At 40.1% G+C, this 22,860-nt stretch overlaps 1 protein-coding gene across 9 annotated transcripts in view; it reads left to right on the forward strand.

The window, feature by feature from the left end:
- The window catches only part of CNTRL (centriolin), a 102,894-nt gene that overhangs the window by 56,256 nt on the left and 23,778 nt on the right, over positions 1-22,860 (forward strand). For all 9 annotated transcript variants that reach the window (XR_002823984.1, XM_023730659.1, XM_023730657.1 and 6 more), the window contains 13 exons: positions 4,877-5,084; positions 5,564-5,743; positions 8,215-8,394; positions 9,166-9,282; positions 9,558-9,702; positions 10,175-10,320; positions 11,579-11,768; positions 12,826-13,139; positions 14,645-14,853; positions 16,992-17,184; positions 21,459-21,589; positions 21,735-21,875; positions 21,962-22,088. Coding sequence is in view for 8 of the 9 variants with exons in the window: in XM_023730659.1 (XP_023586427.1) it covers positions 4,877-5,084; positions 5,564-5,743; positions 8,215-8,394; positions 9,166-9,282; positions 9,558-9,702; positions 10,175-10,320; positions 11,579-11,768; positions 12,826-13,139; positions 14,645-14,853; positions 16,992-17,184; positions 21,459-21,589; positions 21,735-21,875; positions 21,962-22,088 (2,281 nt within the window). In the remaining variant the exon portion in view is untranslated. The remainder of the gene's footprint in view (positions 1-4,876; positions 5,085-5,563; positions 5,744-8,214; positions 8,395-9,165; positions 9,283-9,557; positions 9,703-10,174; positions 10,321-11,578; positions 11,769-12,825; positions 13,140-14,644; positions 14,854-16,991; positions 17,185-21,458; positions 21,590-21,734; positions 21,876-21,961; positions 22,089-22,860) is intronic.

Here is a 22,860-nt window from a genome sequence, read left to right on the forward strand (position 1 = left end):
TGTATAATTTCTAGTTGTGAATTTATTTTGGCATTTTGTTCCTGCATTATTTTCCTGAATTCTTCCAGTTTTTTGTCTGTGTTTTCCATTAATTTGTCTGTTTTTTCCTTATGTTTGTCAGGTTTTTGCCTCAGCTCTTGGAGAATTCTGAGTATTAGAGATTTGCATTCCCTATCAGGTAGTTCTAGTGCATTTTCTTCCGCTGGAGAGTCATCTGGTGTTTTATTTTGGACGCCTACTGGAACCATCATGTTCTGTTTTTGTAAATGTTTTGATATTGTCTGCTGTCTTTGGAGCATTTAGTAGTTATTTTTCTCATTTATTGATTGTAGGTTTGTCCCTTTTTTAAAAAAATTTGACTATGTCTGAGCAGGAAGACTGTGTGTTCTTTGTTGTTTGCTCGTCTGTAGGCACAATACTTTTCGCCTCCGTCTCCAATTGGCATGGTCCAGTCACTCAGATATGGAATGGCAGGACAGGTCTATCTGAAGGGAGTTACTGGGACGGGTTGTTTGTGGCACTACAGCTACCAGAGCAGGTCAGTAATCAGTGCAGGGCAGGTTCCAGTAGGCCGTGCCTGTGCTGCTTGGTGGTGTGATGTCAAGCACACAGTGCAGGTAGGCAGGATGCAGCGGGGAGATTGTTATGTGTGGAGCTAAGATGGATATGGGAGAGAGGAGTGAGGAAGAGTAGCCAAAAACATACCAACAAACAAAAACGAATGCTAGGGGAGCTTGCCGTTGGAGTGGAGAGATGAGAGACTATGAAATGGAGAAAAACAGAAAAGGGGAGGAGGAAGAGAAGAAAAGAATGAGTAAATAAGAATCAGAAAGGTTAAAGAACCGCAAAGTTCCCAGGGATCCCACCAGTGCAGCTATGAGGTCTGCGCTAGTCACTCTCAGGTGTTGCAGTACAGCCTGGCTAGAGGGCGTAGAGGTATACAACGCCAGGTATTCAGGGAACAGAAAGAGAAGGAAAATATAGAGAGACAAGAAACTGAGCAATGAAGAAAGACAAAAAGGGAAAAAGGAAAAAGAAAACAAAACAAATTAAAAAAAAATGAAAAAGAACAAGAAAGGCCCCCAAAGAAATAGAAAAAAAACAACAATGTTAAAAGATACGCTCTCAGGGATCCCTCTGCATGTCTGTGCGAGCCAAAGGGGAGTCTCCGTGGCACGCAGCTAAGCCTGGCCACAAAGGGCTCCCAACTCAAGAAAAGGAAAAGAAAACAAACAATTCAAAAGAAACAAACAAAAGCCCCGGGATCCCACCAGTGCAGCTGCCCAAACCGGGAAGCAGCTCCACACTCGGATGGAGCTCTGTAGCCCTCAGGAAGAAGCAAAGATGCACACGGAGTTAGGTACTTGAGCGAAGGGTGGGGGAGGTGGAGATAGGCAAGTAAGAAATCAAAAGAATCAGAAAAAAAAAAAAGCAACAGTAGCAGCTGACAAATGGCACTCAGAGAGCCAGCTAGTGCCGGCTGGTGTTTCTGGACAAGAGACTGTGTCCGTGGGAAGCAGAGGGGGCCGAGTGTGGGTGAAGAAGGGTAGAGAGTGGGAAAGCGTATATCACAAATTACCGGAGCTCTGCAGCCTCTCAGGAAGAAGCAAAGATGGCACACGGAGCGAGGTACTCGAGCGAAAGGAGGGGGAGGTAGGGAGAGGCAAGGAAGAAATAAAAAGAAGCGGAGGAAAAGCAACACCAGCAGCCAAGAAATGGCACTCAGAGAGCCACCCGTTCAGGTGTGTAGAATCCAAGCAGCCGCTGTTTGCTGGTCAAGAGACTGTGGCTGCGGGAAGCAGAGGAGGCCGAGTCGGGGTGAAGAAGGGTGGGGGGTGGGAAAGCATATATCCCCAATTACTGGGTGTTTTGTCTCCCGCTGGAAGCTCCGTGAGGCTTTCTTGTACCCCCTGTTTGCTGGTCTCTGATAGGTGTCCAAGATGGCGGATATGCGCAGCGTTAGCTGGTAGGGGACCTCTGTATGAATCTCTCCTCGCTCTCCGTTGTCTGTCAGTTTTCTCCATTTGGTGCTTGGCTGAGTTCTTTATCTCTTCATTTGATGTTTTAGGGTTTCAAGATTGTTGTATTCTCTGTTTGGCTTAGTTTTTTGGATCTTTGCTGTGGAGGGACGGCGTGGTGCTTCTACCTAGAGCGCCATTTTGCCGGACCTCAACACTTGTTATTTTCGGTGATGGGAAAGGTAATACTGAATGTGGGTGAAGTGTGCACAAGTTGACCAAGGTAAATGATGACACTAAGAAGCACACAAGAATAAGGGACATTTTTAGTAACTGCTAGAACATATACAGTTTTGCAACAACAATAGTAATCAAAAGTATGTGTGTGGTTACATGGGTAAATAGGTATGCATATATGTGTATTAAAAAAAAAATCCTGTTACCATCGAGTCGATTCCAAGGTGTACCTATAGGCATCTGTATATACATGTAAGTGTGTGCTGCATATATATTCATATATATAATAAAGCACATAGCAGGCATAGCAACAGATACTTTCCTAGACATAACCAAACACCTTGCGAGATTGATTTACTGGGCTTGAAGGCTGTGGACCATAGTCTTGGGTGAGAACTTGGTCAGTTCATATAACGTAGTTCATAAGGTTTATGTTATACATCCTAGGTTGGTGAGTAGTATGTGGGTTCTTAAAAGTTTGCGAGTGGCTGTGTAAGATACAATGATTGGACTCCACTTGTCTGGAGCAAAAGAGAAAGCACGAAACCAAAGAGTCAAAGAAGAAACCAGCCTGTAGGACTGATAGTTCACATGAACCGCGGCCTCATCTAACCTGAGACCAGAAGAACTAGATGGTGCCTGGCTGCCATACCGGCCATTCTGACCAGGGACACAATACATGATTCTGGATAGAGTGGGAGAAAGATGTAGAACAAAACTCAAAATCTTAAAGGCCAGACTTACTGGATTGTTTGAACCCCCAAGAGGGACCCTCAAGACTGTTGCCCTGAGATACACCCTTTAGACTTTAAACTGAAACCACTCCTGGAGGTCACCTTTCAGCTAAATAACAGATTGGCTCATGAGATAAACAATGTCACCTGTAAGTACTGTGCTCCTTTAAAAAAAATCATCTGTGTGAGACCAAACGGTTCAGTATTTACCCTAAAGCAAATATAAGGTAAGGGGGGTAGGCAGGGAAACTAAATTAATGGAAATTGAACAACCAGAATGGAAATACTGAGAATGTTGACACATTGTGAAAAATGTAACCAATGTTACTGAACAATATGTATATAAATTGTTAAAAGAGAACCTAATTTGTTGTAAACTTTAACCAAAAATATGATAAAATATTACTTAAAAAATGGGCAAAGGACTTGAATAGATACAATGATTGGTCTCTACTTGTCTGGAGCAAAGAGAAAAAAGAGTCAAAGAAGAAACTAGTCTACAAGACTAACAGGCTACACGAGCCAGTAAGCACATGAAAAGATGTTTAACCTTATTAGGGAAATACTAAACAAAACCACCGTGAGATAGCTATTCACTCCTACTGGGATGGCTATTCAAGGAGCCCTGGTGTCACAGTGGTTAAGCCCTTGACTAACCAAAAGGTCGGTGGTTTAAACCCATCAGCAGCTTCACCGGAGGAGCGACCTGGTGATCTGCTCCCATAAAGATTACAGCCTAGGAAACCCTAAGGGGCAGTTCTAATCTGTCATATAGGGTTGCTATGAGTCAGAATCAACTCAAAATCACAAAACAACAACAGGATGGCTATTATCAGAAAAATGGAAAATAACAAGTGTTGATGAGGATGTGGAGAAATTGAGACCCTCATCCATTGCTGAGAGGACTGTAAAATCTTACAACCTCTGTGGAAAACAGTTTGGCAGTTCCTTCAAAAGTTAAACAGAGTTGCCATATGACCCAGCATTTCCACTGCTAGGTATATACTCAAAAGACTTGAAAGTAGGGACTCAAACAGATACTTGTACATTGATATTCATTGCAACATTATTCATAGTAGTCAAAAGGTAGAAACAACCCAAGTGTCCTTCAACAGATGAATGGATTAACAAAGTCTAGTAACCATACAATGGAATATTATTCAGTCATAAAGACAAATGAAGTTCTGATGTATGCTACAATGTAGATGAACCTTGAAAACATTACAGTAAGTGAAATAAGTCAGACACAAAAGGAAAAATACTGTATGATCCCATTTATAGGAAATACTTAGAATAGGCAAATGCATAGAGACCAAAGTTTATTAGTGGTTACCAAGGGCTGGGGGGAGGGGCTAATGGGCAGTTATTTTCAAGGGGTACTGAGTATCCATTTGGAATGATGAAAAACTTTTGGAAATAGTGGAGATGTTGCTCAACATGGGGAATGCAATTAATATCACTAAATTGAATACTTAGAAATGGATAAAATGGCAAGAATTTTGTTATATGTATTTTTACCACAATAAAATTTTAAAAAGAAGAAAAGCCCAGGGGTCAGATTGCTGGCTCCTTTCCTAGACAAGGCTCACTGCTCTCCATGGGTCTTCAGGAATCCACAACACCTGATACCTATCAGGTAGGAAAATAAAATCTTTGCAAATTTGGTGGTTTAAAAAAACCAAGGATAGTTTTAAATATATGAAATGGACATTCATCCTTTGAGCAAACATTGTTAGCCTAATATGAGCCTGTGTTTTCAGGATGGCAATAGTCATGTGATAAAACAGTGATTTGTACTCAGGAGCTGCTCAGTAAATTGTTGTGGACTGACATCAGTCCCATGCCACGTGGTTCTTTTTACTTTGCACTAATGTTAACACATGTTTCATCTAGCATCAAAATTAAAATGGCTCATTTATGCCATCTTTTTGTTTTCTACCTTGCCAGAATCGACAGTCCTTCAGATGTCTTAGGGAAAAGCCTTGCCAATTTACAAAAACAATTTAATGAAATTCTTGCACGTTCCCAATGGGAAAGAGAGGAAGCACAAGTTAGAGAGAGACAACTCCAAGAAGAAATGACTCTGCAACAAGAGAAACTGGCAAATGGACAAGAAGAGTTCAGGCAGGCCTGTGAGAGAGCCCTTGAAGCAAGAGTAAGAAAAGGGCAAGAGGCAACTGGAGGGAAGTGTTTGGCAGATACTAATGTTTTTCAGAAAATTACAATGCTTCCTTTCTCATGTAAATACAGTATAACTTGTTATTTTCACTCATAACAAGTCAAGCTGGGTATGACTGAAATTCAACTCTGAATGTGGTTACTGATGTCAAAGTCAGGCTTGTTTGTGACACTGTTTTCCTTGTTTTGGAACAAGCGAGAGATGTTCATAACGTGTAGGTAAATAATACCACATTGCTGGAGTATGGTGTGGTGCCAGAATCTAATTTTTTTTATGTAATGAATTTAGTGGTCTGGCAAACATTAAAATGGATTCTAGAGAGGATTCAAGACGAAACCATCCCCAATAACTAATTAATCCAAAATTTTGTTATATTCTTTTGTAATGAAATAATTATCTAAAAAGTTTGGGAAACATTTTGCAAAAATCATCTTCGAAACTTAATTTCCTCATAGATTAATTTTGATAAGAGGCAACATGAAGCAAGAATCCAGGAATTAGAGAATGAAATTCACTATTTGCAAGAAAATCTAAAAAGTATGGAGGAAATCCAAGGCCTTACAGATCTCCAACTTCAGGAAGCTGATGAAGAGAAGGAGAGAATTCTGGCTCAACTCCAAGAGTTAGAGAAGAAGGTGAGGAAGACTAGGAGGGTGAGACACAGAAGTATGTGCTGATGGGCTCCTGCCTGTGAGGCCTACCAGTTTGGTGTCAGCTGAGAGGGATGTGATCCATGGGCGCCTCTGACTGCATTTTTGGCACAGTGGTGAACTTGACTTAGGAGAGACCTGGTAGATGAGAAACAAGAGAATTAGGAATGTAAGGAGTAACTTTAGAGTCAGTTAGGTGGTATTTAACAGATGTTATGGGGTTGAGTTTGTCTCTTTAGAAACCCATTGTCCAGTTGGACACATCTATGGGAAATCTCATTTTCCTGTCCTTTCTAATACACTTCTCTTTGGACTTCTCCTCCATCCCACCTCAACCATCTATACCCATTCTCACATCCTGGACCTTGTCAGATTCAGAAATCACACCCACCACCTCTGAAATCACAAACTGAAGCATCCCACCCTGATCATAACCTCTTGTCCTGCCAGCACCCCCACTCTAATAATTTTTCAACCTTATTGAGACTTCCAGTTTATTAGCTGCCTCCCCCCCCGCAACCCCTCCTTTTTTTTTTTAATCTATTAAGCCCTTCCTATCTTTACTTTCCTCTTTGTCCAACTTAAATTCCATGGACTACAACTGTAGCTATTCTTTTGTGATATTCTCAAGTCCCTTGCCTTTTTCTCTAATGTCTTATCTCTCGTAAAACTGCAGCTATCTACCTGCACCCATGCTAAGTATTTCTGGAGAAAAAAATCACCCATGCAGTTATACAGATATCACTATAAACTCTTGGACACCAACCTCTAGTGGGTAGTGTTACCCTTTTCTCTGCTGAGCTCGTTTTCCCATGCTCCACTGTTTCATGTGCTCTCCCTCCTCACATCTACCATCTCCCTGCTTCCAGTCTCATCAAATGACTTTCTTCATGCTTTACTAAGAATCCATCGGCTCTCAAGTCCTGTTAAGTCTGCCTCCAAAATATATCTCGGATATATGTACTTTGACCTTCTCTCATGTCACCACCCTCATCTAGCCAACTCTGGATGACTGCTGCAGCCACCTGGCAAATCTCCCCACTTTTTCTCATGCCTCTGCTCCACGTAACAGCCAGCATGCTTGTGCTAAAATGTGAATTGGCTGTGGTCAGTTTCCCAGTAGTTTCGTGTTGTTCTTAGGGTAATAATATGTTCAGATGACAATATGTTACCTCATAGATAAAGACCAAAATTCTTCAGTCTGTGAGGCCCTCCATCATTTGCCTCTTTTTGCTTCTCTCATTTTCTTACTATGCTCCCAATCCGTTTCATGACCCATGGGTCATCCCACCCACTTTTTCTAGCTCTCAGGTTTCTTGGGACTGTACTTTTCCCACTAAAAATGTTTGCTGCCCTCCAGTGGGGATTTGTGTAATGGTGAAAGATGAAAGAAACATTCACTGAAGCAAAATAGCTGGGGTATCAGCCTTAAATGTGAGGTAGTGCATCAAGGACGTGTGATTGGGTAAAAATTTTTTTCTTTTGGCTTTCGTACAGCTAGATAAGCCTTGTAAGCATCTTTATGGTTTCCTTGTGACAGTTAGGGAGCCCTGGTGGGTTTGGTTTTTTTGTGTGTGTTGCAGTGCGTTCTGCCACCCATGACCGGTGGGACAGATGGGCACCCACCAATCCTGGCACCCAAGAACCCCTCAAGGTTTATGGGACCCATGGGTTCCCAAATAATAATTCTCAAAATCCATATTACCAACCAAAAATGTAAACACACTCCATTTCTCAGCATGCTTCCATGAATGAAAACATGAAAAAAAATTCAAAGCAGAAAATATTAGGGTCTTGAAAGGGTTATTTCAGTTCCTCAAAAATGCCAAGTTCTTCCTTCCCTCCTGCCTTCCCACATACCATTCTTTCACCTGAACCATGTTCCTTCTCTATTCTTCTCCTTGACTGTTCTCTTTCCCGCTAATCTAGGTCTCCTCTGCTGTTGTCTATTCTGTCCATTTAGAGCACTAGTCATAATTTTAATTTTACATTTATCTGATTGTTTATTATCTCTCTCATAAGCTATAAGCACTTGGAGGGCAGCAACCAAGACTGTTTTGTTTCTCACCATATGCCCAGTGCCTTACTCAGTGATTGCAAGTATCTGGTCTATCAGAGGTGACAAGAAATGTTTGTCTAGTGAATAAATGAATTATGATCACTAAGATTCTTGACTGGGAAGACTGATTTGATTCCAAGCTTATCGTGCAGTTTTGAGATATTTTTAATTATTTATTCATGAATATTTATGGAGCACCTACTGTGTACCAGGCATGGTACTAGGTATGGGGCATCCAACAATGAACAGAGTCCCTCTCCTCATGGAGCTTACATCTAGCAGAGACTTCACTGAGAGAAAACGTGAACAGAGTGCTTTTCTTTCTCACAATTTGGCTCTTTTTAATTCACTTCTGCCAGATGACTCATCTGTTTAATTAATGTTTCTTTTCTTTTAGAAGAAACTTGAAGATGCCAGATCCCAGGAGCAGTTTCTTGGTTTAGATAAACAATTGAAGAAACTAAAAAAAGCTGTGGCTGCCTCTGATAAGCTAGCCACAGCTGAGCTCACCATTGCCAAAGACCAGCTTAAGTCCCTTCACGGAACTGTTATGAAAATTAACCAGGAGCGAGCAGAGGTGAGTCTACAGGTAGAGAACAAGTTTCCACCAGTTATTCTGCTGTCAAAAAATATAGCAACTTTATTATTGATTTCTTGTTATAGACTTTGATTATTTTATAAGCCACTATAAAGTTGTTGGTTTCTCTTAAGACCTGAAGATTGTTTTTCCCTCATCATAACCCCTAAGAATTTATTTTGTGCCACCATGGGCTCTGTACTCTGTTGTGTCCTGAAAGGAATCATCAGATGAAACATACTGTCCCTACCTGAAGGGATTTGTGATCTGCTTAGGGAGGTAGCTATCGATACACACCTGGACAAGGATTTTGAAGGCTTCTAATATAATCCTTCCGAACTTCAAGTTTTTCGTCTTCTGCAGTCAGATGATAATATGTTGCCTCATAGGGCTGTTACGACTCCTGACTGAGATCATGTCTGCTACAGTGCTTTATAGGATACAAATGTTAATGAGATTAAGGTAGATCACAGGAGAGAAAATCTAATGATGAGAGTTACACCAGTCATGGAAGGTAGTAGAACAGTGAGGGAAAAACTAGCCCTTGCTCTTTTTGATGCAGCACCCTTTCTGTTTGGCCCCCATAGTGGGTGCAGAGAAGGCTTCTGTATAATGGGAGCAACACATGAGAAGGTGAGACTTAGTGCCACATGTCCATGGGACAGCCAGACAGGTGATCTGATTAAAGGAGAAGAATCAATCTGAGAGAAGGAGATCACGAGGACAACCTGTGATGGCAGTGATGCCTTTTTCATGCCTCTGTCCCAGCAGGAATTGCAGGAAACTGAGAGGTTCAGCAGAAAGGCAGCACGTGCGGCCAGGGATCTGACCCGAGCAGAAGCAGAGATCGAACTCCTACAGAATCTTCTCAGGGACAAAGAGGATCAGGTCAGTATTGGTACCCTGAGAGCTTTTCCTTACTGGGTCCTTTTCAGTTCCTGAAAGATAAAACTGCTGCAGGTGACACTGTAAAGAATTTTTAAAGTGTAATCATCAATCAGTATTTTATGTGATCCTATATACCAAGCACGGTGCAGTTTAAATATTTCAGTTTCCTTGCTGGTGAAGCGTAAATAAAATCATAGAATTATAATCAAGTTGCAAGGATAAGGGCATCTTGGAAAAACTTTATTGGCAACTTTTTGTATGTGATTCTTCAATAGTTTCTAATGGAGATGGAGAAAGCAGATGCAGGCACCTTAGTAGCAAACTCACAGGTGCTAGAAATTGATAAACTCAATGAGACAATGGAGAGACAAAGGACAGAGATTGCAAGGCTATGGAATTTACTAGACCTCACTGGAGCTGGTAAGGTATTGGGCTTTGATTTCGGTAGTGGTTTGGCAGTTGTTGTGTTTACTGTAGACAATTAAAATGAAAGCTTCTTGTTTGTTTTTCTGTCTTCTTTGTTTAACTGTTGCAAATGAATCTAATGCTTGATTTGCAGAGCTATGTAATTAGCTTAATAAATAATAAATGCAATATTGAGAAACTTGATTACAAAGAAACTGACAAGAAACTTGTATTTATATTTTTGAAAGAAGTAGTGTTTACAAATCTGTTCGTTTGCCTTCTCTGCCCCACTTTATAATTGAAGGACAGAAGGATGTGTCTATCCTTTGTAAGTGTTAGCAAAAACTAATTACAAAAGAGCAAGCTAAAAGTCAGCTTTGAGGAACTGATAAAATTCATTGGCAGTCATGGAATCAATTTTGGATTTTGAGAGAGAAAGGAAGTGGGTGATTACATACCAATTTCATAGGATGACTTTCATTTACAGATAGCAAAGGAGGCTTTGAAAATATTTTGGAAGAAATTGCTGAACTCCGTCGTGAAGTTTCTCATCAGAATGATTATATCAGCAGCATAGCAGATCCTTTCAAAAGACGAGGCTATTGGTACTTTATGCCACCACCATCATCAAAAGTAGGAAATCTGTGGTTCTGGGAGTGTGTAGTGAATTTTCTTGAAGAAGGCATGACAATGTCCCATCACCAAATTTGTGAACAGGAGCCATACAGAAATATTTATATGCTAAGCCATATATTTATATGCTAAGCTATATATTAAGAGCCACAAAGTTGGGAGGTTCTGAAGTGTTTTTGATATTTGAGATGAAAATAGGTCCTTCCCGGGGAAGATGGTAATTAACCTTTCATGCTCAGGTGGTGTGTTGTGGGTCCCTAAATGAGGATGCTATAAAGGGGATAAGGCGACTCAAGACCAGAGAGCCTGTTAAAAATGGGTATAGAATATGCAGAGGCGCAGACAGAAAAATAGACACCTGAATTTAACCAGAACCGAAAGAGCAGAATCTAGGACCTTTCTCCCAGAAATCTAAAAGAAGCCAACGTCCTTGGCATGGCCAGAGCTGGAAGTGGAAGCAGGATAGGTTAGAGCAAAACATGTAAGCCTGACTTGGGTGAGAGTTTGGAGGAAAGAGTCGGAGAGTAACAGAGTAGAGCTTAAAATTCATGCCAAGCTCCCTGGACAGCAGGACATTAAAGCCCCCAGATTCCACTGGAAGTTCACGGGAGTGTCCTTTGTCTCAGTTGCTGGGCCATCAGGGACAAAGCAAAGGAAGAGAAACCACTGGGAAAGATGAGCACAAGGGGAAGAGTGGTTGACACCCAGGGATTTGATTGCCTATGGAGAACTTGTTTTCATTTCTCACTCTGGAAGATTGCCGAATAAAATTAACCAAGTAGCCAGATAATGTGCTTTTCCCATTTCAACATGATTCAAGACTTGGTATCTTTAGAAAATTGTACTGAAAGGCAGGGTAGGAAATGGATGTTATCAAATAATAATTTCTGAAGTGATAAATGGACATCGGTTAGAGTATGTTGCCTTTATCAAGTTTTGAGCCCTTCATATTCACAAACCAATCTAATGGACACCAGCCATTGTACGCATAGCACTGCTCTCGGTACTGCCTCCCTAATGCTACCAGTTGATTGAGTCCAGAGGTGATGTCAATTAACTGAACCTTTGTACAAGGCTGCAGTTTACATGACCATGTAATCGCTTCTGTCTGTGAAAAATTAGAATTATCATATGTGCAAAGAAACCAAATTCTTTCTTAACTTCACCACATCAGAAGTGGGCTCTAGACTTTTAACATTTCTCAAAATTAGCCTTTCCATTTGTAATAGACGGTGTACTCTGCTGTCATTTATTTTAGGTTTCTAGCCATAGTTCTCAGGCCACCAAGGACTCTGGTGTTGGCCTAAAGTGCACAGCCTCAGCTCCTGTTAGAAAAGCACATCCTGGGCAGCAAGATGGGAAGGAAGGCAGTGGACCTCCACCTGCCTCAGGATACTGGGTTTATTCTCCCATCAGAAGTGGGTTACATAAATCTCTTTCAAATAGAGGTAGGTTATATCACATAAGGGAGGTTGCATTTCTCTTGTCTGTTTAATAACCTTTTATTGGCTCCTTGAAGTTCATAAGACATAGTCCAAACCCCTTAGCTTGCTCTGCGAGACCCTCTGTGATCTATTCTTGGCCAGCAACCAAGTCTAAAGTCTCACCTCTATAACTCTCCCACATGTCAGCCATAACCGACCGCATGCCATGTTCCTCAAACCTCCATGTTTTAAACCCTCTGTCTGGAATGGCCTTATTCGTCCTTCGTTTCCCCATCCTATTCCTACTTCTCCTTCAGCAAGACCCAGGTCCTCAAACATCACTCCATTTGTGACACCTTCCTCTACCCTGCCTCACTCAGGCAGACTGAGCAGCTCTGTACTCCCGGAGCATGGCAGCATATATCCTTGTATCATGGCATTAATTTTGCTGTGCTAAATTGATATGTTTACAGGTCTATCTTCCAAAGTTCTGGATGTGGAGAGAGTCAGACCTGGGGTGAATCCTGGCTCTTTTATTTAATAGAAATGTGATCTTTTAAGCAAATGATTTAGTTGCTCTGAGACAGTTAATCTGTAAAGTGAGAAAGTGAGAATACAATCTTCTAAGAAACTGTTCATTCAGGAATTATTTATTGAGTGCCTGCTATGTGCTAGGTTCTCTGTCTTCACTGATAAACAAGACATAGTTCCTGCTTCTAGGGTACATAAGTAAGCAAGCCATCTCATTAGAGAGAGTTATATGTCGTGATACTGGTAAATGCTGGGTACTGTAGGATCTCTCAGCACATCTCTGTTGGTCTTTTATGTGATGTGCTGAATGAAGGAATGAATGAATGGACAAACAAACCAACAGATATGCATAATAAAAACTCAATTATCAGCCACTGAAAATAATTTGAATTCTTGTTCTGATCTGCTTTTCAAAACCACTTTTGACCTATTTTTCATAGTTTTATTCTCACATGTCTGGTATTTTAGCCTAAAATGCTGCTGTTCTCTGCTAAACCTGTTTACCTTGTAAACCGTGGGGTGAAACACTGTTCTGTTCATTTCTCTGAAGATGAAGACAGTGGAGGAGATAGCCAAGAAGAGAGTGACCTGGATGACCGGGAGGAACCTCCATTTGTGCCTCCGCCTGGATACATGATATATACCGTCTTTCCTGATGGTTCTCCAGTGCCTCAGGGCATGGCCCTTTATGCACCACCTCCTCCCTTGCTCAACAATAGCCGACCTCTCACCCCTGGAACTGTTGTTTATGGGCCGCCTCCTGCTGGGGCCCCCGTCGTGTGTGGACCTCCACCCCCCAACTTCTCAATCCCCCTCATCCCCATAGGCGTGCTGCATTGCAACGTCCCAGAACATCATAACTTAGTAAGTGGAAAGATGTATGATCCCCATCCCGACTTCTTCCAAAGGTGACTGAATAAGGTTATACACATAAGGTCACAGTTTAAGGTGATCTATTTGTGAATGGATTGTATCCCAAAAGTGTGTTTGTAAGGCTAAGGTTTAGAACTGAACAAGCATTCTTTTATAAAAATAATATTGTGAACAGAAGTTAGGATCCCAGGCCATTCTACAAAAATCAGTTTTTATAACAGAGATGCTTTCAATCCAGAAATTAACCATTTTTAAAAAATCTTATACTTTTCTATTAAAAATGCTATAGTGTATGTGTAAGTATAGTCACATATTAGTATCTGTATTTGTAGACATATGTATAGGTGTATGTATGTGTGCACGAATACACATGTATGTTCATGTGTTTACACACGTATAAACACTGTACAGCAAGGTTTTGATGAGGATTATCTCTGGATGGTGGGACTTATTTATTATTTCTTGTTCCTTTTCAGAGTTGTTATCTTTTTGTACATGCAGTTTTTGTATACTGCTTTTCCCACTTAATGTTACAAGCAATTCAAGTTTTTAAACAGTATTTTTAATGCTGTACATTTTTTTATTTGTAAATACTGTAGTTGTGTGTAAATTTTTATTATATTTTATATTATTTTCTTAGACTGCATTTCAAGAAATGATTACTTTCTAATCACTAGATTACTAACTTTTCAGTTCTGAAGAAGTAACATGCATTCCAGCCAAGTTCCTCCTTCAAATTCAGGACGCCTCGAGCTCTTTATTTTTTCCTTCCCCTCACAGCAGATTGATGGGAACATAAAGGGCTAAGACACCTGAGTGCCAAGCCACCAGCCCCATTTTAATAAGTCAGGCTAGTTTCAGAGGAACTGTGTGTATTTCCAAGATTAAAAATGGTAGTCACTCATATTATCTTGCAGTTTTTCAGTGCACATTGTATTTAGAGCAATTCTCCTGCTCAGCATTTATTGACAATCTCTTACTTAAGCTGGTTCTTTTGCTCTTCAACAGTGCCCAGCTGTTGTTTATAGTTTCCCAGGTACACTTTTATACTTCCCTACATTTGCACATGTTATTTCTTCACCTAGATCTTTCTCCTTTCATTCATTCTTTAAAACCTAGACAAAACACCTCTTCCTCTGGGCACCCTTCTCAGACAACTCCCTTCCCATGTGCCCAGAGGAGGGAGAGACCTTTGTGTGTTTCTGCTAGACTCTCAACTCTGGAGGCAGAGATTATCTGCAAGAAGTGCTTGGTGGATGTTTTTCAACCACAGTAGGACTAATGGAGAAGTTAAATCTCAAAGAATCTACAAGTTTTATCTATGATGTGTGAAAAAATTGGCTTGACTTAGTTTTTCTTTTCACGCTTAAGCCTTAGAATCTGCCGCCATTTTCAGATTATAGATTCCACTTTAACCACAGTTAATTTCAGGTTTTAGCAGACAAGGGGAAGTACCCTGTGATGTTTCAGTATTGCATTTGTTTTTCTTTGTTCAGGAGAATGAAGTTTCTAGATTAGAAGAAATAGTGCAGCATTTAAAATCAAAAAGACGGGAAGAACGGTGGATGAGAATATCTAAGCGACAGTGTGAAAAAGAAATAGAAGAACTGCATCATAATATTGATAGTCTTTTGCAAGAGAAGAAGGACTTAGAGCATGAAGTAGAAGAATTACATAGAACCATCCAAAAACATCAACAGCCAAAGTAAGATTATTAGCCATTTTACTGTTGTGATTCTGATGAATATGATATTAATTCATTAAGATAGTCTAAAATCAGTGCTGTCTAATAGAACTTATGGCAGCCTTGGAAATGTTCTAAATCTGCATTGTCCAGGACAGTAGCCACTAATCACGTGTGTGGTAGACACTTGAAATGTGGCTAATACAACTGAAGAACTGAATTTTTAATTTAGTTTTAATTAATTTAATAGTTACATGGTGACTACCATATGGGACAATGCAGATCTAAATAAATCTTTTTGGCCAGTCATATCAATCAGCTCCTCTTGTAATCCCTCTTGGATAATGGAATAGCTCTCTCTCCTCCTCAGCTATCCTGCCTAAAAACATGGCAGATGCTTCCAACTCTCCCTTTCCCTCCCCGAGGCATCCAGTTTTTCACCAAGTCCTACTGACTCTATACACAAAGAGCTCTCAGATAGGCCCCATTCTTTCATCCCCACTGCCCTAGCCTTTAGTCAGTCTTATCCTGGGCCATTGTAATAGCTTCCTCACTGACCTCCCATGTCTAGTTTTTCCTCTCTCCACTCTACCTTCAACTTAACTGCTAATATGGCCATGCTACCCTCCCATGTGGCTCTCCAGCCCATCAGGGTATATACCACCCTCCAAGATCTCAGCCCTGCCTGTGTTCTTTTGTTTTGTTTTAATCCTCTCCCACACACAGTGTTTGGTCTGGCCCTACTTACCTTCCTGTGGTGTTCCTAATCACCCTGTTTTTTTCCTGCCTCCACATCTTTGCATGTGCTGTCTTCTCTGCCTGAAATGTCTTCTCCTTTCTCTTTCCCACCTACCTAACTCCAATCTTGTCTTTCAAAAGGAAGATCAGAGATTCCCTCTTTTAAAAAAGCTTTTCTTTTCTCAGGCCCCCACAACTCGGGGCTAGCCCTCGGGCATGGCACTATTCACACAATATTATAAGGAGCCCAGGAGCTCCTTGAGGGCAGTGGCAGGACCTCCTTCTCTGTGTCCCAGCCTGTGGCATAAGGCCTGGCACAGTGCAGGTTTGTTCATGAATTCTGTTTCTGTTGGTTGGACCAGTTATGTAGAAGCCCACCTTCTGCATTGGTCGATGAATTATGACAGTTCTTGTCATTTAAGCCAGACTGGGCCAGGCTTGGGATGAGGGGGGACTGCAGAGGACACAGAGGCAAGCAACACATGGTCACTGCCTTCTAGAAGCAGACACGTGAATGACTAACTGATAGATCTGACAGGGAAAAGCAAGGTCCACACTGAGAAGAAAATTGGGACTAGATCTTTGAGGTCTTGGGGGTGCTCTTATCTATAATTTTTGTGCGTATATATGTGAGGGGGCTTTTCGTTTTGTTTGTATTTTGAAGTTGGTTTGTTTTTGCAGGGTTATAAAGAATAACCATTTCATTTTCTGGTTATAAAATTGTAGTAAATGATTATTCTAGGGAACTTGGATAAGACAAAAATGTTCAAAAAAGAAAATAAAAATAATTAGTATTCTCATCATTTAAAGAGAAAGATCCTGTTACTGTGTTGATGAATCTGTCTTCATATTCTGCCTTGCAGTCATAGATAGTCCCAGCTTCAAATAATTCTGTCATGTTGTTGTTGTCTGTCATATTAGCCTCGAGTTACCGGATTGAGTGTCATGCTTTTTGATTTGTTAAATACCATGACCAAAGCTTACTCTAGAAGAATGCAGTAAATCACAAAATCAGGTAGTCTTCAGGGTAGACTTTGAGCTGAGCTTTGAAGGATAATTTTTGAGAGAATGGATAGTTATTATGGTAGTGGTTTCTTCTACTTTTATACCTCTAAATAAAAGTATCAACATTGGCTTCGCCAAGTGGTTGACAATACAATAATCTTTGTTGTTTTTTTATATAAAAAAAGAACAAAACAACTGCATTATACATTATATATATTACATATTTATTGTCAACAGTATACCCACTTGAACAAAAAGTAAACATAGACTTTGAAGATAATCAAATGTAGCTGCCTTTCTTGCCTTTTACATAAATTAGAAAATCATAATGCATCAATTTACCAGTTAGGCTACAAGTGTGTACTTTGTCTACATTGAAAATCTTTTAATGTGTACCAGTATTTTTTTTTTTTAAGGGACTTCATTGATGGAAATGTTGAGAGTCTTATTACTGAACTAGAAATAGAAAAATCACTCAAACACCATGAAGATATTGTAGATGAAATTGAGTGCATTGAAAAGACCCTTCTGAAACGCCGTGCAGAGCTCAGGGAAGCTGACCGACTCCTGGCAGAGGCTGAGAGTGAACTTTCATGCACAAAGGAGAAAGTATGTCCTGTTGTGATTTTAAGTGTGAATTCACTGTGGGTGAGACAGTTGACTCTCCTCACAGGAAGGATTAGGAAGAGAAAGCGTGGTAAGAGCACAGTCGTCTAAGTCAGGCAACTGTTTTAGGCCAGACTCTGCTACTTAAGGAGCTATTAGAATTTGGGAAGTCATTTAAATTTCCAGAGTTTTTTTTTTTTTTTTGTACTTCAAATGAAGGTTTACAGAGCAAATTAGTTTTTCATTGTCTTAGTTATTTAGTGCTGCTATAACAGAAATACCACAAGTGGATGGCTTTAACAACAGAAATTTATTCTCCCACAGTCTAGTAGGCTAGAAGTCTGAATTCAGGGCACCACCTCCAGGGGAAGCCTTTCTCTCTCTGTCAGCTCTAGAGAAAGATCCTTGTCATCAATCTTCCCCTGGTCTAGGAGCTTCTCAGTGTAGGGACCTCGGGTCCAAAGGATGCACTTTGCTCCCCGGCGCTGCTTCCTTGGTGGCATGAGGTCCCCAAGTCTCTCTTTTATATCTCTAAAGAGATTGACTTGAGACATAACCTAATCTTGTAGATTGAGTTCTGCTGAATAACATAACTGCCTCTAATCCTGCCTCATTAACGTGATAGAGGCAGGATTTACAACAAATAGGAAAATCACATCAGATCACAAAAAGGTGGACAATCACACAATACTGGGAATCATGGCCTAGCCCTGTTGACACACATTTTCAGGGATACAATTCAATCCATAACACTCATTAAGCAATTAACACACATATTGTTTTGTGACGTTGGTTGCCAACACCACGAAATGTCAACACTCTACCCTTCTTGACCTTGGATTCCTCGTTACCAGATTTCCTATCTCTTCCTGCCTTCTCGACCTTGCCCCTGAGCTGGTGTGCCAGTTTAGTCTTATGGGTCTGTCTAATCTTTGCCGAAGGGTGAACCTCAGGAGTAACTTCAGTACTGAGTTAAAAGGGTGTCCAGGGGCCATGCTCTCGGGCTTTCTCCATTCTCTGTCAGACGAGTAAGTCTGGTCTTTTTTTTGTGAGTTAGAGTTTTGTTCTACTTTTCTCCAGCTCTGTCCAGGACCCTCTATTGTGATCCCTGTCAGAGCAGTCAATGGTGGTAGCTGGGAACCATCTAGTTGTGCTGGACTCAGTCTGGTCGAGGCTGTGGTAGTTGTGGTCCATTAGTCCTTTGGACTAATCTTTCCCTTGGGTCTTTGGTTTTCTTCATTCTCCCTTGCTGCAGACAGGATGGTACCGATGGAGTGTCTTAGATGGCCACTCACAAGCTTTTAAGACTCCAGACGCTACTCACCAAAGTAGGATGTAGAATATTTTCTTTATAGACTATGTTATGCCAGTTGAGCTAGATGTCCCCCAAGAGATCATGATCTCCAGCCCTCAGCCCAGTAGTTCAGTCCCTCATGGAGTATGGATGTGTCTATGAAGCTTCCATGACCTTGCCTTGGTCAAGTTATGCTAACTTCCCCAGTATTGTGTACTGTCTTACCCTTCACCAAAGTTACCACTTATCTATTGTCTAGTTAGTTTTTTCCTTTTCCACTCCTCTCCTCCCCTCCTCTCCCTTGTAACCATCAAAGATTGTTTCTTGCTTTGTGTAAACTTTTTCATGAGTTTTTATAATAGTGGTCTCATATAGTACTTGTTCTTTTGTGATTGACCTATTTCACTCAGCATACTGCCCTCTAGATTCATCCATGTTGTGAGATGCTTCACAGATTCATCATTGTTGTTTATCATTGTGTAGTACTGCATTGTGTGTATGTACCATGGTTTGTTTATCCATTCATCTGTTGATGGGCACTTAGGTTGTTGTTTCCATCTTTTTGCTATTGTGAATAATACTGCAGTGAACATAGGTGTGCATATGCCTATTTGTATTACAGTTCTTATTTGTCTAGGATATATTCCTAGGAGTAGGATTGCTGGATCATATGGTATTTCTATTTCTAGCTTTTTAAGGAAGCGCCATATCATCTTCCAAAATGATTGTACCAGCAGTGTATAAGAGTTCCAAGCTCCCTGCAGTCTTTCCAGCATTTGTTGTTTTCTGTTTTTTTGATTCGTGCTGGTAATGTCAGGGTGAGATGGTGTCTCATTGTAGTTTTGATTTTCCTTTCTCTAATGGCTAGTGATCTTGAGCATTTCCTAATGTGTCTGTTAGCTGCCTGAATGTCTTCTTTGGTGAAGTAAATTCCTAGAGCTTTGCTTTCCTCGTCTGTAAATTGATACTGAGAATACCTGCTTCATAAGGCTGTTCAGTATGATTACATGACAGTGTATTTAAAGAACCTGAAGTTATTTAGTTCCCGTCATGCCCCACTTCCTTATGTTGTGGGTGTCTCTTTTTATTATTCAGGTTCTGATAATCAGTGTGTTTTTAATAGGTCATCCTTATATTCTTTTGAAGACTCAATGAACCTCTCAAGATTCATGGTCTTACTTCTTTACTCCAAGTTTGTAATGATATAAAATCAAATATTTTTTGGTTTGAGACAGTATTCTTTAGACTATAACACAAAATGAAGTGAAGGAGGGAAGGGAGCTAACTTTTATTGAGCCCCTACTATGACCATACATTATTGGCCTGGCCATTTTATAAATGCCAGTTAATTTAACCCTTTTGGCAACCCTGTAAGATGGTGTTAGCCCAATTTACAGATGAAGGTTATAGAGGCTGGTAACGGGCCCAGGGTCTCACAGCTGAAGTTCTGCCTCATTAAGAGGACTTTTTTAGTTAGATGAAAACTCCAAGATGAAAAAGTCCCTTACCCACATGGAACACTTCAGGAGCTACTACTTTTATATTGTTGTTTCAACATGAATCTATTTGAATTAATAAAAATCTATTACCCAGGGACTGAAATGAATGACTAAAGTTATTAAAGAAATTCTATGAGCGATAGCTTTAATAAGAATGGAAAAACATCCACACAGTTTTTCAGACGATGAATTCCTTCTACTGTCACATGTTAGATTACTGTGAGAGAAAATAGCTGTGAGAAGGAGAAAAATGTATCACTGATATATATAAAAAAATTGATGATACCAATAGGAGGCAGAGGTAGTAACTGAAACAAGGCTGATAAGCTCTTTCCCTCCATCCTCCCAAAATGACTTAGGGAGGCAGTCTGGTAGGGAAGAGGAGGGAGGAAGTAGCTGTAAAAGGAATGTGTCAGACATGCTAAAACCTGACAGAGGAGACAAAACCTACTTAGAAGTGTGGCCTTCTGGAGTGCACAGTAAGGGTTGTTTAATGCTTTGCTAACGGAACTGACAACCATGGAAGGAGATATGGTGAACTCTGTAGCTCTTTCAGAGCTTGCCGACTCTTTTACATCCACAGGGGATATTTAATAGACAAGTTTACCATACAGATGCCTCTGACTTTAGTGCAGCTGCAAAGCTTGAGTTTATTGGCTGAAGGTGAGTCGTTGCTCAACCAAGTACAAACCATGCTGTATTTAAGGACCTCTTGTTGACATTGTTTTAAGCCTCTTGTTTTAGGCAGAAAAAGAAACTGAAGTTGATATTAAAAAAAAAAATACTGTTTTTGCCAAATCTTATATAGAAAGCAGTTTTCAAACTTACAGAGTATTTAATATCTGTGTTTCCTAACCAGTCATCCTCAGGTTAATGAGCTTTTACTTATCTTGGTAATATCTAGGGTAAAGCAAGAGTCTTTGTGTGGAGGGAGTTTTGGTAAAAATCACTGCCACTTAATTGGGTAGATTTTTTAAATTGAAGAAAATGACATAATATTACAGATTATTTTGAAATAAAAAAGGTCATGTACTGTCACCATCCTCAGATGACTATTTTTGTGTGTATATTTAGCCTTTCTGTCTTTGTTGACACAGATACAGTTTTGCATAGTTGCTCTCATAGTGCTTGTACCATTTTACGTTTATATTTTTCAGCCAACATAATATCATGGACATTCTTCCATATTACTACATTGCCATCCTGTCATTTTAAAGGCTACACAGTATTCTGTTGTGTTTATGCATTATCACTTATTGAATCTATTATTTGTCAAGTTTTATATTATTTCATTATATAATGAGCATTTTTGTGCAGTAGTTCTTTGCTTCTGAATTATTTTATAAGGATTAAAGAGTTAAAGTGGATGGACATTTTTATAAGTATTTCTGTGTTGCCTTTTGTTTCCCGAAAGAGTTTGCATTACCAGTAGCTGTGAGCAAATATTGTAAATGAATTGCTTTTAATGACAGTTTCTTTTGTAGACAAAAAATGCTGTTGAGAAGTTCACTGATGCCAAGAGAAATTTATTGCAAACTGAGTCAGATGCTGAAGAATTAGAAAGGAGAGCTCAGGAAACTGCTATTAACCTTGTCAAAGCTGATCAGCAGCTAAGGTACGTGGATCCCCTTAACCACTGAGGTGCCTGTCGAGATGAATGGAAGGCTTGATTCTAAGAGGATGATAATTGCTTTATGATAAATAGCACGATGTTAAGTCTAGTGATGGGGGTGGGGGTCAAATAAAGTGATGTGTTTTAGATTGCTCCAGGCTGAAGCAAAGGATTTGGAGCAGCACAAAATCGAGCAAGAAGAAATCTTGAAAGAAATAAATAAAGTTATAGCAGCAAAAGACTCTGACTTCCAGTGTTTAAATAAGAAGAAGGAAACACTGACAGAAGAGTAAGTAAGGCCTCTTGTAGGGCTTCAAGGGTTTTATTAGAAGACAGCTCTTAGGGTCCCGTCTTAGTACTGCTTGTGCTTTGCAGGCTTCAGAAACTGCAAAAAGACGTCGAGACCGCAGAATGCAATGAGGATCACCACCTGCAGGTCCTTCAAGAGTCTGAGACCCTCCTTCAGGCCAAGAGAGCAGAGCTGGAAAAGCTGAAGAGCCAGGTATGGCAGCAGACACTTAGAAAAAGCAGTTTATGCTGTTTTGAAACCTGCATTTGTTTTATGATTATAGAAGTAATACATATTTGTAGAAAAAGATTAGAAAAGACAAAATATAAAGAATAGTTTAAGCCGTATGTCATAGTGTTAAGTGTATAGAGTCCAACACAAACCTGAATCCCAATTTTATACAACATATTATTGAGTAAAAGAAGTGTGTCTCAGAACATGGTGTACTCTGTGAGATTGTTTATGTTAAATGTGTTTTATGAACACAGTGTTTGTAGTCTCTACCAAAGTACCAAAGTGTCCATCTCAGAGAGGGGGTGATCATGAGTATTTTCTAGATTTTGCTTATCTGTATTTTCTGTAAGTGAACATGCATTACTTTTAAAATTATGAGTAATTTTCAACAAAATTCTAGCCAGTAGTATTCAGCAACATATCAAAAAAATAATTCACCATTATCAAGTGGGATTTATACCAGGTATGCAGGGATGGTTCAACTTTAGAAAAACAATCAATGTAATCTACCACATAAATAAAACAAAAGATAAGAACCACATGGTCTTATTGATCGATGCAGAAAAGGCATTTGACAAAGTCCAACACTCACTCATGATAAAAATTCTCAACAAAATAGGAAGAGAAGGGAAATTCCTCAGTATAATTAAGGTCATTTATACAAAGCCAACAGCCAACATCATCCTAAATGGAGAGACTTTGAAAGCATTCCCCTTGAGAACGGGAACCAGACAAGGATACCGTTTATCAC

This window comes from Trichechus manatus, unplaced genomic scaffold (genome assembly GCF_000243295.1).
Source record: "Trichechus manatus latirostris isolate Lorelei unplaced genomic scaffold, TriManLat1.0 scaffold00038, whole genome shotgun sequence".
In the NCBI taxonomy this organism is placed as follows: Eukaryota; Metazoa; Chordata; class Mammalia; order Sirenia; family Trichechidae; genus Trichechus; species Trichechus manatus.